Source organism: Biomphalaria glabrata, chromosome 16 (genome assembly GCF_947242115.1).
Source record: "Biomphalaria glabrata chromosome 16, xgBioGlab47.1, whole genome shotgun sequence".
In the NCBI taxonomy this organism is placed as follows: Eukaryota; Metazoa; Mollusca; class Gastropoda; family Planorbidae; genus Biomphalaria; species Biomphalaria glabrata.
The window spans coordinates 24876501-24892824 of record NC_074726.1 but is presented as its reverse complement, the minus strand read 5'-3'; the positions used below and the strand labels follow the sequence as shown (position 1 = coordinate 24892824).

General features: G+C 37.7%; 2 protein-coding genes across 2 annotated transcripts in view; both read left to right on the top strand.

Annotated features, from left to right (window-relative positions):
- The window catches only part of LOC106065139 (zinc metalloproteinase nas-14-like), an 8418-nt gene extending 4684 nt beyond the window's left edge, over positions 1–3734 (top strand). The window contains exon 3 of the mRNA XM_056014247.1: positions 1236–3734. Within this exon, the coding sequence (XP_055870222.1) occupies positions 1236–2366 (1131 nt within the window). The 3' untranslated portion in view covers positions 2367–3734. The remainder of the gene's footprint in view (positions 1–1235) is intronic.
- A 7142-nt stretch (positions 3735–10876) lies between these two features.
- Positions 10877–15862, top strand: LOC106060332 (zinc metalloproteinase nas-13-like). Its single transcript, XM_056013496.1, has 3 exons — positions 10877–11349; positions 12678–12836; positions 14498–15862. Exons 1-3 carry the CDS (start codon positions 11314–11316, stop codon positions 15560–15562), a joined length of 1260 nt encoding a protein of 419 aa, XP_055869471.1. The 5' UTR covers positions 10877–11313; the 3' UTR covers positions 15563–15862.
- Positions 15863–16324: the final 462 nt, after the last annotated feature.

Here is a 16324-nt window from a genome sequence, read left to right as displayed (position 1 = left end):
TCTTTGACATCATAGCAGCTAATGAGTTAAAATCTTATTAATCTATTCTCTGCAGATCGGTTTTTATTATTTTTTAACGAGAAGGCATTTTTTTTTTATTTCTTTATCTCAGGGGTATAGTGCGCCACTTGTAATCGTACAACGCAACAATTTTGGCGCATGCGCCATTGGTTGGCCACCCGTGTGGTAAACCCTCCTACTTGTCGTTCGATTGTTTGAAATTTATAAAGAACAAGTAATCGCATAGTTTATGCTACAAATCCTCACTATCCAAAGGGTATCAAATGTAAGCTCCCTCTAAACGTACGTCTCCTCATCTCGATTGATTTCAATTTCTCGAAAACCTGCCGAATAAGCGTGTTGTCTCTAGGTATGGGGCCGCATCATTGGGTTTATTTGAGTATTTTTTTTTAATGTTTAATTCTCCTAGTAAATCTAGGTTTCTATATTTTTTTTACTGAACTGTCGCTAATATGAACATTGTAAATAGATAAACCTGCGGCACAAAGGACATTGCGTATTAGTTTTGAGATTTTGCTGTAAATGAATTTGAAGGTGTGGTGTTAGTTTGACATCTTAATCATGTGAACCCTAACGGGGGCATAGCGTCGCAACAGCCCTCCTTCACCCAACTCGGTTCTGAGCAGTTTTTCTTCATCTGCTCCAATTCCATTCCAATATCTTCAGCTTCGCTGATGGCTGACCTCTTCCAGTTATTTTAGGCCTGACCTTTTTCTTTGCAGGTTCCAATGAATGCCTGCCTTAAGGTACTGTATTTTGCAGGGCGTATTTTTTACCCTTGTCCTCTGTTTATTTATTTTTTCCCAAAAGATTACATCGTAAAAAACAGCAACAAATGTAAAAACTTTGTTCAGAAATTGTTCATAAGTCTTACATTCATCTGCTTGTCCTATTTTCGCTCTAGACACGTGAAAGTCCGCATACATCCCACATGGGCTTGCATCTCACAAAAAATGCATGATCTTCGGAGTTTTGAAGGTCAATGTCTTTATTTACTCAATCTTTACTTTTTAATTAAGAAACATTTTACTTTCGATTTTTTTTAGTGAACTGTTCATACATTGCTCGAATTTTCAAACATAGTTAATGCATTGCCAGTCTATCCGAATGCAGTCTACCTCGGAATGATAAACATTGCTTAGTTAATAATGTTATTGTTTAAATATGTGATCTAAATTTGGTATGATGAAAATGCATGTATATTTAATCCCCAGGAATCTGGCAGCGATGGGAGCAGACAGAAAAGAAAAGCCGTAAGAGGGACAACCTACCTATGGCCTAAAAAGGAGATACCGTACAGAATTGTCTCCAACACTTTCAGCGAGAATGACATGCTAGCGATCAATGCTGCTATCGCCGAGTGGCAGAACTACACATGTCTCACCTTCAGAAGGGCCACCAGCTCCGAAAACAACTACGTCAGTATTAACAACGGCGGCGGATGCTATTCTAACGTGGGGATGATCGGTGGGCCCCAGACCTTGGGGCTCGCTGGAGGTTGTAGGGTCAAAGGCATCATTGTTCATGAGCTGGGCCACGCGGTCGGGTTCCACCACGAGCAGAACCGCCCCGACAGGGACGACTTCGTGACGATTAACGAGACGAACATCCAGGCGGGACTGATGAACAACTTTAAGAAATATCCGGTGGAGGCGGTGGACACGCACGGGGTGCCTTACGACTACAGGAGTGTCATGCACTATGGAGGCTACGCATTCTCCTTCAATGGGCACCTTACCATCAAGACCAAAGATCCGCAGTATCAAAACGTCATAGGCAACCGCGATGGTATGAGCTTTTTCGATATTAAATTGGCTAACCTGATGTACAAATGCAGCGAATCCTGCGGCAACATCCAATGCCCCGAGCCTGGGTTCCCGGGCAAAGACTGCAGATGCTGGTGCCCAGGAAGACCTATTCAACAGTGCGAAAGCACCGGGGTCGTGCAGACAACGCCCAAGCCCGTGACATCCACCACATCCAACGCGTCAGCCTGCGTCGACATGAACAAGTACTGCCAGCCCTGGGCTGAGGCCGGCTACTGCAGGACCAACACTTACGTCAAGACCTACTGCAGAGCCTCATGTCGGAGCTGTGAGCCCGGATCCGGCTCGGTCAGCAGCGACTGCAAAGACATCAAGAAAAATTGCGCAGAGCTTAAGAGAAGAGGCATGTGCACCGGATTCTACACCAACTTCATGAGGACCAACTGCCAAGCTACATGCAACATGTGTGGCAGCTTTATAAATATTGACACTAAGCCTAAAGAAGAAAATACTGGCGCCAAACTCATAGCTTCTAGCCTGGTGCCTATTGTTGTCTGTTGGTTTCTGACCTTGTTGTGACCCTTGACTTAGAAATATATTTTTTCAGAAATGTTCATATATATTTAAAAAAAAACACTTTTATCTTATTTCTTTTACATGCATTTATTTTTATAATTGAAATGTGTGTCATATACCGTTAAAGTCTACCAGAATCAGCTCTTACTAAGTGAGAGGGGCGACCTCTGAAGGCTCCTCCAGGGCGTTAAACGAATTTATAATGCAAGAATCATTTCCTGTTGGCAGAACTGGAATTAAGCTAGACCAGGGGTTCTCAACCTGTGGGTCGCGACCCCCTTGGGGGTCGATTTACCATTTGCAAGGGGTCACCTAAGACCATCGAAAATATGGATTAGTATTGTCTACTTTTCTATTGCTGTATGTGTGTGTGTGTGTGGGGGGGGTCGCGGCAGAGTGGGGGATTGTAAAAATGGGTCGCTGAGTTTAAAAGGTTGAGAACCGCTGAGCTAGACAAATCGTTATAGAAGGCTTGAACACTTACCTGCTACGTCACAGCCTGGAGGCCAGTAGCTCGTTTCCACGTCAGAGGTCTATACGACGTGGCGACGAACTATTGGTCTACACTGAGCGCCACTATGACAAATGATCTCGATTTCAGGAAGGGCATGCCAAGGCAACTACCTCGAGGAATCCAAAAACTCTCAAATAGAGATAACAAAATATGCAATTTTCGAGTAGTGGAAAATTTTTACGTTTTTCTAAAAAAAAATTTCGTTCGCATTTTTACTGACAATATTTGAAATCTTATGGTTACCAACACTGTTGATTTATGGCATTGCCCCAACCAAAGGCTCTACCCTCCTTATATGGCATGCTTTTAGATATGAGTAGTATTATGAGTATTATTATTAATTAATGGATTTTTATTAAAGCTTTCATAAAAGCCTATTAAAATCCGGCCTTGCCAGTTGGCGTGTTCTTATGACCACACCATTCTACTGGCCCAAGACACCCGAAAAGCTTTTTATAAAATATGAACAAGAAAGAGGGTTGTTTTTTTAGGCTGTATTGGATATTTTCATGATAAAGTGTCAATTCTAAACAATGACAAGAGCGTAATAATAATAATATAAACACAGACCTATATATATTATACCTAGACTGGAAAACGGAAACAAAGTCTTATCCGATGATGATCAGATCACAGACCTATATATATATATATATAGATTGTTATGTACGTAACTCTTTTTCAAGCTGTACGGGAAGTCGCCCCGTTGTCTCGTGAGTTACAATGTTAGTCAATGTGTTGCTATATGTTTCAAGAATAGCGTTGATGTGCTCTGAGTGTGAGTCCGCGTTGAATGTCAGGCGTGGAGCAAAAGTTTCAAAGTTATATAAGAAAATAAAGTAAATGACAAGAATTAACTGGCTTTTGTTAATTTTTTTAAAAGTTTGTTTAATTTAACTTTTTTTTGTGACAAAAATAGAACAACAGATATACAACATGAGAACGACAGCAAAAGTACAGAAAAACATATAGAGCTCGTCCTTCGTGGTCGAAGATGATCACATTTCTCATTTCCTGTGGACTCGAAGATGGCTATAAAGTAAAATCCTCGCTATAAAAAACCGGCCGCATATGTGGCATGGGTGGGTTATGTCAGTAACAAATAGGCCTGCTGATAGGTCAGTTGCAAATAGGCCTGCTGTTAGGTCAGTTGCAAATAGGCCTGCTGTTAGGTCAGTAGCAAATAGGCCTGCTGTTAGGTCAGTAGCAAATAGGCCTGCTGTTAGGTCAGTAGAAAATAGGCCTGCTGTTAGGTCAGTAGCAAATAGGCCTGCTGTTAGGTCAGTAGCAAATAGGCCTGCTGTTAGGTCAGTAGCAAATAGGCCTGCTGTTAGGTCAGTAGCAAATAGGCCTGCTGTTAGGTCAGTAGCAAATAGGCCTGCTGTTAGGTCAGTAGCAAATAGGCCTGCTGTTAGGTCAGTAGCAAATAGGCCTGCTGTTAGGTCAGTAGCAAATAGGCCTGCTTCTTCTCTCAGCTTTTTGTTGGTTTGGCATTCTTCTTGCTTCAAATCTTGAGACTCCGAGACTCACAGCTTCACGCCACGAGGAGCGATCGAGAGCTAGTGCTTCCCAGCCGTGAATGTCGATATCCCATTCCTTGAAGGAGCTCTTGACAGTGTCTTTGTAGCGCTTGTATTGGCCTCCTTGTGAGCGCTTTCCTGCACACAACCCCCCGTACAGAAGTCGCTTGGGAAGGCGATTGTATGGCATGCGGACTACATGTCCCGCCCATCGAAGTTGGGACCTTTTTACTGTCGCATTGATACTGTGCATGTTGGACGGCTTTGAGATGTATGTGTCTGGTATGTGGTCGGACCAACGCACCTTATGGATACTCCTTAGACAGCGTGGAAGGAGTTTAGAAAACATAATAACGACAGCAAAACAACAGCAAAACAACAGAAAAACAACAGAAAAATAACAGCAAAAAAACAGCAAAACAACAGAAAAACCACAGCAAAACAACAGAAAAACAACAGAAAAACCACAGAAAAACAACAGAAAAACAAAAGCAAAACAACAGCAATACAACCACAAAACAACAGAAAAACAGCAAAACAACAGCAAAACAACAGCAATACAACCACAAAACAACAGAAAAACAGCAAAACAACAGCAAAACAACAGAAAAACAATAGAAAAACAACAGCAAAACAACAGCAAAACAACAGAAAAACAATAGAAAAACAACAGAAAAACAACAGAAAAACCACACCAAAACAACAGCAAAACAACATCAGAAAAACGTCAGAAAAACAACAGCAAAACAACAGAAAAACAATAGAAAAACAACAGCAAAACAACAGAAAAACAATAGAAAAACCACAGCAAAACAACAGAAAAACAACAGTAAAAACCACAGCAAAACAACAGTAAAGCAACAGAAAAGCGAAAAAAGCACAACAGTAAAAAACAACAGAAGAACGACAGAGGAATAATTCTTTATTGCATTTTTCATAATTAATTTCGCTGAAGGATCAACCAATCCGATGGTGTCCCTTGCATCACTTATCTGCCTTTAATTCACTACCTAATCAAAATGGTTTTTCTTATTGAAGTGATGAAAACTACGTAAGTGTGTGCTTTCGCGGGCGTGTGAGTGTATGCGGTTGTATACTAGTGCGAGTTGGCTCTGGTTGATGAGGGTTGTAATGGTAGTTACAAAACAGCTCCAAAAGTCTGAATATTAAAATTATTTTTTTTTTCAAATTTGTCAAACATATTCATAATGGCCATTCTCTTATCATCTCTTATATTAATGCAGCCGAATCACAAATTTGTCTATTTTAAGTATAATTCACTTTCTACTTCTTGTTAAACTCCAATGGAGTGATGGCCTGAGAGGCTCAATTATCTCTAGCAAAACATCTGGACAGAGACTGGTTGTAGCAGTTGTGAGTAATGCATGTCACCAGACAGGTCAAGAACATAGGGCTTCCTAAACCTGCCCAACACGATTAACTTCAAGAGGTATCTTTAAGTTGGGAAATATTTGAGACCCCCCTTCCTTTTCAATTTTTATCATGAATCACAATCACAGTAAGTGGTCGAGGACGGGAGATCGAAATGTCAGGGTTTCTCCGTTAAGCTCCGCCCCTGAGCATACATAACGCATTGGCCGACCCAGGTGTTGAAGACGAATGGCGGAAGGTTCCCTCCTATTCACTGTTGGTTGATCATAATGCTCCACCTATGAAAACAATTTATGAAATACAAGCAACACTGAAAGAACACTGTCACGTCCAGCCAATGTAAGTATCATAGAGGCTCTAGATCTGTAGCCCAAGCTGATTTGTACAAAGCCAAGCCAATGTAAGTGTCAAAAAGGCTCTAGAACTGTAGCCCAAGCTGATTTGTACAAAGCTTCTATCAACTCACTCCGTCTGTATGTCTGTCAAGTACGTTATTTCTCCCACTTCCCAATTTCTGATCGAGTTGAAACTTTGCACAATTATTTAATGTTCTTAACAAACTATGAATAAATCAAAGAATTAAGCAATTAATTAATTAATGGTAATTAATTAATTTAGTTTGATACTAATTGAGTGTGATAGATCTTACACATGGCTATAAATACACAATTCTTCTACTTAAGCTTTTTTAAATATATTTTTTTTTGCTTGTTTTTCTTCTAAACTATAATAAAATCGGAAGTGGACAATAAGAAAAACTGAAATACAAAAACAACGAGATTAAGCGTTTATGGAAGTTATCCAAATCAATATACCTGATTGTTATATCAACCGAGGGGATAATAACAACTGACCTCACAGATACATTCAAGGCCCTTGGCATTCCTAGGAACATCCTCGTTGCCTGTCAGAGGGCGTAACTTCTGCAGACCTGCCATATCACCAGAAAAGCCCTCAGCGGATACTGATTAAGAGACTACATTGAATTTTGTTTCACTTTAACGAAACACGACCCCTGGCTCTGGCTGGCAGTGCCAGAGAATGAATTTTCGTTCCTAACATAATAATAATCTCTATTATCCGTGAGGAGATAGTCTCTCGTGGGTTTTCCTCACATAGTCTTACATTAATAACGAAATGCCCAGGTCTTGGGGAAGAATTTGCCTGCATAAGAAATGATCTTCTTAACAGGTTTACCCCAACCTCAACCTATCTTTTGAATGTATGCGTTACCCAGGGTGAGAAACACTGCTCCAGATTTTGGGTATCGACCATGGTCATTGATTTACTTAACTAGTTAACAATTAAATAGGCTACAAAACCAAGATTGCGCTGAATAGGTTAGTGCAATAATAATAGTTAAAAAAAATACTTATATTAAAAATGCCTCGATACTACCAGGCTTAAGTCTCTATGATAGGTAAATACTCAGATTTAGACTTAGGACTTCCCAAGGCTTAAGGCGCATTGGGCGGCAAGCTGTCTTCATAGAGATCTGTCACTAGCAGCGCCTGTAGCCTTTTCCCAGCCGGTGTTCAATTCTCTGAAAGTATGACGCCAGGTTATGAAGGACGTCCCTATTCGCACTTCCCTCGGACATAAAAAAGTAAAGTTCCCCTTTCAGAACTTGTGACCTATAGGGCAGATAATGTTAAGGGCATCTGTTTCTTTGGCTTACGGTTAACGAGCAGGATGCCATGTGGCCAGCACAACGACCATCCGCCATTACTTTCCCCAATTAATGTCAGGTACCCATTGGAGGGGTAGACTCATGGAAGCCCTAAAAATTCTGAAATTCAAAACCTAGTCTTCACCGAGATTCGAACCCAGTACCCCCAATGTCATATGATTAACACTAAACAAAACAAGAAACAAATACTTAAAAAAAAAAACCAAAGCTTATTTTAAGTTTAAGTATTAGTTTGGATCAATCATTTAATTAAATATGTAATAGAGCTACAATAATAATAATAAATGTTTGCGATTAGAAATGTTTTTACCAATTGTGTTTGTTTATCACAATTTCATGGTTTTAGCTTTCTGAATATCTATGATCCAATCGCTTGTCTGGACCAGTTGGGAAAATGGCGGGGGCGGGGGGTGAGAAAGAAGGAGGTATCTGTATCAATGTTACAATGAAAGCTTTATAAAAGCAACGTATCACATCAGTGAAGTTCCATTTCTTTCCTTTGTTTGATACGAAACAAACTTATTAATTAGAAATAGTTAATTAGCTAATTGGTTAATTTTTCTTGCTTTGTTTGGTACAAGAAATAATTGCACGAAATTTCCGTTTCAATAATGACGGGGCGCTGGAGGATTAACGTGTGCAAACTTTTCCCCCGACAGAAATAGTTGATATAATATTGGTAGATAGGTATATGCATAACATATATGATGTTTTGTCTCGTCTTCTACATGTCCATCTCAGCTTCACCCCTCAACACTGCTTAATGATGAAGTTATTGACATCTATAACAACTTTCTATCTAATTAACAATAACATTATATAAATCCTAGTAACAACAGCTTTTGAGCCGTGATTTGCATTTTGAAGGCCCTTGACTGCAATTGCTTCTAATTATAGTTTCTTAATGGGTATGCTCGGCTAAGAGCAGGATGAGGTCTTTTGAAGTCAATTGTTTGACTGTCCATTAGCGCTACCCTGTCGGTACAACTTCACACAAACAGCTTATGAACAGGTCAGCCACTATCACCTCTTTGACACCCATTTGTTTGTTGTATTGTTGTTGTGTTTTTATTCAGTGAGTCTCATCTTAAATTTCATGAACCCAGTGGAAGCATGTTGTCAATATGTTTTGATGTCAGCGACAACCTGTCTAGCTGAGGACTTAAGAAGTTCTCTGCCTTAATACATTAGGAGAGCTGGACTTTTTAAAGAACTGATTTAATAACATTATAGAAAAAAAGTAACTTATCAATTGTATATAATAAAGCTAGTAAACATGTCATATAGATATAAATATGGCTAGAAAACATGTCAACTAGATATAAATATAGCTAGAAAACATGACAAATAGATGATATAAACATACCTAGAAAATATGGCTAGAAAACATGTCAAATATATATAAATATAGCTAGAAAACATGTCAAATAGATATAAATATAGCTAGAAAACATGTCAAATAGATAATATAAACATACCTAGAAAACAAGTCAAATAGATATAAATATGGCTAGAAAACATGTCGAATATATAAATATAGCTAGAAAACATGTCAAATAGATATAAATATGGCTAGAAAACATTTCAAATAGATATAAATATAGCCAGAAAACATGTCAAACAGATATAAATATAGCTTGAACACATGTCAAATAGATATGAATATAGCTAGAAAACATGTCAAATAGATATAAATATAGCTAGAAAACATTTCAAATAGATATAAATATAGCTAGGAAATATGTCAAATAGATATAAATATGGCTAGAAAACATTTCAAATAGATATAAATATAGCTAGGAAATATGTCAAATAGATATAAATATAGCTAGAAAACATCCAAATAGATATAAATATAGCTAGGAAATATGTCAAATAGATATAAATATAGCCAGAAAACATGTCAAACAGATATAAATATAGCTTGAACACATGTCAAATAGATATGAATATAGCTAGAAAATATGTCAAATAGATATAAATATGGCTAGAAAACATGTCAAATAGATATAAATATGGCTAGAAAACATGTCGAATATATATAAATATAGCTAGAAAAAATTGTCCAAATAGATAATAAAGAAAAACATAAAAAATATATTTAAAAAAAAAAAAGACCAGCCCCCATAGATCTCAAGGTCTGAACTTGAACTTAATATAACTTCATTTCTACAACTTACATCTCGACTATTTTTCTCTCATTTACTAGCAAATGTTTACTCCACCACACACCCCTCCCCTTACTCCTAGTTGAGCATAGGCTTTTAGTCTTAGACTTAGAAAACAATGTGCGAAATGTGGAAATTCCCAAAAAACGTAATGTCCATTCAAGATAAACAATTTCTCGTTCTCTAGCCAAATTTAAATTTATTTCTTTTCTTTTTTTTTTTGGAAAAATTATAACGGTCAAACTACGAGTTTTCCCAGGGTGGCCAACGAGCTAGTAATTTTTTCCCAATATACAACTCTCAAATGTCTATGAAAATCGTTAGAGCCTTTTCTTTGAGACCAGTGTCCATTTTTTTGTTAGCCCACTTAGAAGGTTTCAGATTCCATGAAGGTAAGAGTTGAATAAGGGTGTAGTAATGAAGCTAGAAAACACGTCAAATAGATACAAATGAAGAGATGATTGGACTTAAAAGCCATCCTCGAGTTCATAAGAAAGTCCTCCCTATCTTTAAACTCTATTGAGGAACATCACTTAGAGACTTCAAATAAGTCATTTGTTTAGTCGAATGTTTTCCTACTACTAAATGAATGTGAAACCTAACGAACGATAATATCAAACACACCATTTCCTTTTGATGTGACACTAAATGCAGTTTGAAACCTACAGCTGCATTCAAAGTAATCTGTAGTGCACCTGCACAATGTCCCTAACTGTGAGTATATCACCTCAATTTGAGGGCCTGCATTACGATAGACTTAAAAGCAGTGATTTACTGCTTGCGGGAGTATATGCCTGTATAGAAAATATACAGTAGTTTAATTTTCAGTACTGCATTACTTAGGTTTGAGTTTACATGTAAATATGTTTACAAGGCAAGCTTTCTGTTTCTTTTACCAAAGTAGGTCACTTGGTTTTCATAATCATTTTTAAACAACCGTCTTGTATAGCTGTAGAAACTGAAAAGAAATGGGGTGCTTAATAAAAGGAGTAGCTTCCCTTAGCCAACACAAGCCAATCGGAACTTAGCTAAAATTATTTTGAATTATAAATATCTGTAGGCGGGTTGTGAAAGAGCTGCCTGTTATCACAAAGAGGCGGGAAAAGTTTTGATCTCAGGTTCACACAAGGTTTTGTTTTTCTTTCTAAACGACTTAAGTCCCCCCCCCCCGTACTCCTCTACCCCCCTTGTTTAATTTGTTTACTTCAAATAACTCAAGCTTGCTCAGCAACTAGGAATTTTCAATCATAAAATTAATGTGCACTATTGTGTTTTTGAAAATGAAAAAACAAAATTTTCCGCTGGACTTTGAATCATGTTTCGGGCGGGATCAATTTTTTTATATTGCGACCTGTTTGGTTCACATTAGCGAAACGTAAGACCTTTTTTTTCTGGAAACGCCCCAACATGCTTTAGGAATGATGGATTTAATGTTGCTTCAATTAATTTCTTACTTGGATGTCTGGATATATCAAAGAGTGGAGTAAACAAAACGGAACTTATCTAAGCAATGATGACCATGAAATTGAACTAATTTGACATGCAGCCAAAGTAATAAGGACAGGAGAAGCTTAGAGTGTAATAAAATACACTTACCTGACTGTTTGACATTGAATAGAGCTATGTCCAGAGTCAGAGCCAAGTACAAGTCTATCTGACCGTCAAGATGATTTGTCTTTACTTAGAACTTATGCTATTATTGGTATGTACAACGTTATATGGTCTTTCTAGTGGAGATTTTCACGATAAACTAAGCAATGTCAAGGACGCTAAATGGAACTGTTGCCAACTATATACCCACAAAAATATATCTCAAATTTTAAGATATGTCGATGCGTTGATCGTTGCATAAAATCTGCTTTAGTGCCACTAGCTAGGTGCCCGTTTGTTTTTAAATAATTTTTTATTCAGAGTGAAAATCAAATAATTCATTCATATTAAAATAATTTTGTGCTTAGGATATTAGGCTCTGCAATACTAAAACGTGCACAGAAATTATCATGTACCTTTAAAAAAAAACACATAGGTTGTCAACTTTTCCTTTATTTCGTTCACCGGATACACCAAAAAGCGAGCTATTTATAGTTTTCCCGCCATATATGAAAATCTCTAATAGTTTTTTTTTAAATTAAAATAAAAATATGTATTCCTGTTTTTGCGCCAGATCATTTCGTGCTCACTCCTACAGACAAGTCATAATTATCTGGAATGCTGTTGTCCTTAGTTGGCTTCAATAAATGTTCATGTTATCAACTATGGAGACAAGTTCAAAGTGTTTTTGGATTAGCCGTAGATATCATTCAGGAGTTTGACCTATTTTTAGCCAGAAGTGTACAATAATTCTCTTTTGGTCCATATAAGTTACTCATAACTTTTCCCATTACTTCTATCTGTGTCATTCTGTATCTGTTTCTAGTGAGACTTGAGATATTGGTATTATCTAGAGGATTTAGTCCCTCAAAGCTACTCACACCCTGAAAGTGCTGAGCTTTTTCTTTACAAGAGTGCATACAAAATGGAGTTACAATTCTATTGTTTAGAGGCTAAACTACCACACGCATCTAGAGGGTTAAATGATACACTTAGCGTCGAAAAAAAAACAAGTTGATTGACATTTAATGCGTTGAAACTCGATCCTAAACAAGCAAAATAAAAAAAAAAAAATACGTCTGTAAAAAAATGCTAATATAATTAGAAGAACCGCACAATCACTGCCAAATATTTTAATACTGCTATATTTATCTCCCTTATCACGTATTAAAAAATGATTGTTTTTATCTCTAATTAATTACCTAATAGGATGATTTTTTATTTTTTTTTGGATTTAAAAAATCAATATGGCGTTCTTTACGCCATATTAATTTCTTTTCTACCCTATTTGGCCAGTCCACTGGACAATGTGCAGTCAACTGTGAAAAGCTCTTAAAAGCTTTTTTTTTTTAGTATTGCTTGATATATGTTCCTTATCACGTCAAATACTTACTAAAATTATGTAGCACTTACCATACGAAATATTGTGTTTCACCATAGGTCAACCTAGAAGGTGTTATATCCAACCTGACTATTGACCAGATCATCAGTAGTGTTGCCAATTCAAGGCCAGGCCACCGAGGGGCGAGTCCTCATTCCTCGGTAATGATCTACGAGATGGATATAGTGCTTACTTCTGACCAGTATCGTTACATCAAGGTATGTTACTCTTTGCTTTATTTTATTGTCCACAAGTTCTACTCAATAGTGATATATAATAAGAGGAGTCAGTCGCGTTGATTCATTCACGTCAAGTCATGGTAAATCAAGACACTAACAAAAGAAAGAGCACTTATTTGAATTAGTCCTGCCGTATGAAATAAGGAATTGGTCTATTGTCTTTTTTGTCTTTCTGGGAATGTAGTGGGGTTGCCAGTTGAGGTTTAGAGTTGTATGTCATGGGTCGACGGCCCCGAAGGAGCTTGGCCGCCCGCCAAACGCCCTGTTTTTAGCTTTTGTTGTCACTTCTGAAAACATAGTGGGTTCTTGAAGCCTTTGTCTTTAGTAGCACAGTTTTCGTCCACAGATCCAACAGCAGCGACCCATGGATGGGGCCACTTCGTCTAGTCATGCCAAGACTAATGTTTCAAAGATTTTTTTGTACTTGGCAATATTTTTAATAGTTCCATGTTAGACTAATGGGTCCCACCAGTCGAGACATTGCTACCTACCTAGAGTTCGGGCCCTGGCTAGTTTTTTAGCCATTGTCGCACTGCTGTGCATACCTGAGAGGTATTTGGAGTGGTTGTCAGGGCCCGTTATTCTCAGCGCCGAAAGTCCGCCATATATGTCATCATTCTTTTCTTGGTCAAAAGCCTACTTTAGCGGCCCTCGAAATAGGAATAGACGCTATTAGTTTTGTGTTGACTGTCTGTCCGTCCGATCGTCCGTCCCGTTTAGATCTCATAAACTAGAACAGATATTTAAAATCCGATAGGCCTATCAAGATATTTTAGATCTTTCAAAGTTTTAATTAATGATTTTTTTTTCTGAAATCGAAAAATTTTATTTTTAGAATCAACAATGCAAGCAGTTTTTTCATAAAAAATACACTTTTTCTTTTTTTTTTTTACAACTATTCACTTTTAATAGTAAAAAAACACATGGGAGACTACTTAGTAAGGGAGATGATTAATTAACATATTTTTGCAAATGGTTTTAGATTTTTAGTAAAAAAAATTAATAAAAACTAAAGTGTATTACTAACTACTAAATTAAGTACTTTCTGTCATACTAGCTACTTACATTTCTAACGAAATGTTGTTGTTATTTAAAGAAAAAAATCTATTTAACATAGATATATGTCGATAATAATTTATAAGACAACAATTAATAAGTAGTGTTTCATATAGATACATGTCGTTAGTCCAACAGTCATTATGACAGTATCTGTAACACTTTCGACACGCGCTCGTCTCTTCTTTTCGTATCGACGAAGAGCTGGTTGTAGTTCATACTTTCTGATATTCATTCTGAAAATATTGAAACTTGCCCTTTTACCTAAGAGGACCACTTCGGGGGACGATTTTGAGTTTGTGTTTCCACACAATCTGTCATTGTTATCTTGTTTTCAACTTATGGTTGAAAGCATCTATGCTGCAATCCTTTTTAGATGTTTTTATTATTCCCTGTTTTAATGTAATCATAATTGCCTTATACAAAAACATAGAATTAAAAAATTCTTTATTTTTCTTTACGGTAACATCGAGCGTTATCTTTATAATAGATGTTTTAGTTTCATTACTTATTCTACAAATTTTGAGTTTTATAAATTTGAATATGTTGAACATTTTCTTATACATTTTTTCACTTACATCTAGACTAACAGCGACAGAACGCCGCCAGTTGCCGGAAAATCCCAAAGGAAGAAACGCAAAGCTCTCAAGACACCAGTGTTTCGCTGGCCCAACAAGATAATTCCTTATAAAATGTTGCCTATCTTTACCTTGGAAGACGAGCAGGTCATCAAGGATTCAATGGAGGAATGGGAAACGTATACCTGCGTCAGGTTCAGAAAGGCATCAAACGAGGATGTTAACTTCCTCGTCATCGGCAGCGGCGACGGCTGCTATTCGTACATCGGAATGAACGGCGGCGCCCAGTTTCTGAGCCTGGCGCCAGGGTGTGTGCTTAAGCCTATCGTGGTGCACGAGCTCGGTCACGCCGTGGGGTTCTTCCACGAGCAGAGCCGCCCTGACCGCGACGACTACATCACCATCGTCACGGAGAACGTGGAGTCGAACAAGCTGAGCAACTTCGAAAAGATTCCTCTATCAAGCGTGGACACGTTCAGAGTCCCATACGACTACACCAGCGTTATGCACTACGGGAGTACGTACTTCTCCAAAAATGGGCTCACCACCATCAGAACCAAAAACCCCAGCTTTCAGGACGTCATTGGAAACAGCAAAGGTCTGAGCTTCATGGATATCAAGTTAGCAAACTTAATGTACACATGCCAGGAAGGCTGTCCGTTTGTCAAATGCCCGGAGCAAGGGTTTATTGGCCAAGATTGCAACTGCTGGTGTCCTGGAGATTCGTCCACGGTGGTCACGAGATGTGAAGCATCAAAAGGGATTTCTCGAGTGTCATCAACCCCTGAGGTCATAAGACCAAGAACCCCGAACCCAATCCTTCCAGAACCGACGCCTGAACCAGCTTGCTTGGATGCAGATGAAACATGTCAGTATTATTCGAAGCTCAGACTTTGTCAGACCAGGTACGATGTTAGAGCCTCGTGTCCAGTTTCTTGTGGCTCGTGTCCAGAAATGTGTCGCGATAGACTTTTACAGTGTGAGGAACTAAGATACTTTGGCTACTGTGAGATTCTACAAGACTACATGGCATACAGCTGTCCACTCACGTGCAATCTATGCTATCTATAATAATAGCTCTGAAAAATTTGAAGATAATTCAATTCAGAATAAAAATATTTATAAAAAAAAAAGCTTATCTAATTTAAAGAACTCCGTACTTAAAACTGTATATCTCAATAATGTGGAAGTTATTTCCCTTATTTGATATAAAATATTACCAATAATTAATTGATTAATTGGTAAGACTTCCCATCGAATGCCCCTAGTTTTTCAGTCAATTATTTGGCAGCTGTCTATCCGCACGTATGATGACGCACTGACGTGACCTCGCCGGCGCGCGCGCGCTCTCCCAGTCACTGTCCCTCTCTCTCTCTCTCTCCTCTTTTAGTAAATCTTAGATCTATGTAATATAGATCTAGATTGTTTTCTACAAATTATTTTTGGAATAATATTAATGTTTAGTTGGTATTTTATTTTTAATTGGGGAATTTTAATTAATATATTATTAATTAATTATACGTCTCTATGCTAAAAAAAAATAAAAATAAATGTAAGCATGTGTTAACTGTTTTGTTTATTTTAAATACGTATTTAAATACATTTTTTCTGCCCTCGTTTTATTTTTTAGAGTATGACTCTCCGATTGAATCATTTTAACAGGATAATAATAAGCTAAGCATAAGTGGTGCTACCACTTGCGTAACATTCTTCAAAAGGGTCCTTCGATGGGAAGTTTTACCGATTAATTTACCCTTAGCTATCCCTTAGTCTATTGGACCGTTGGGGCACAATGTAAGACTCATCCGCCGTCTTTCTACATTTCTCTTTGTC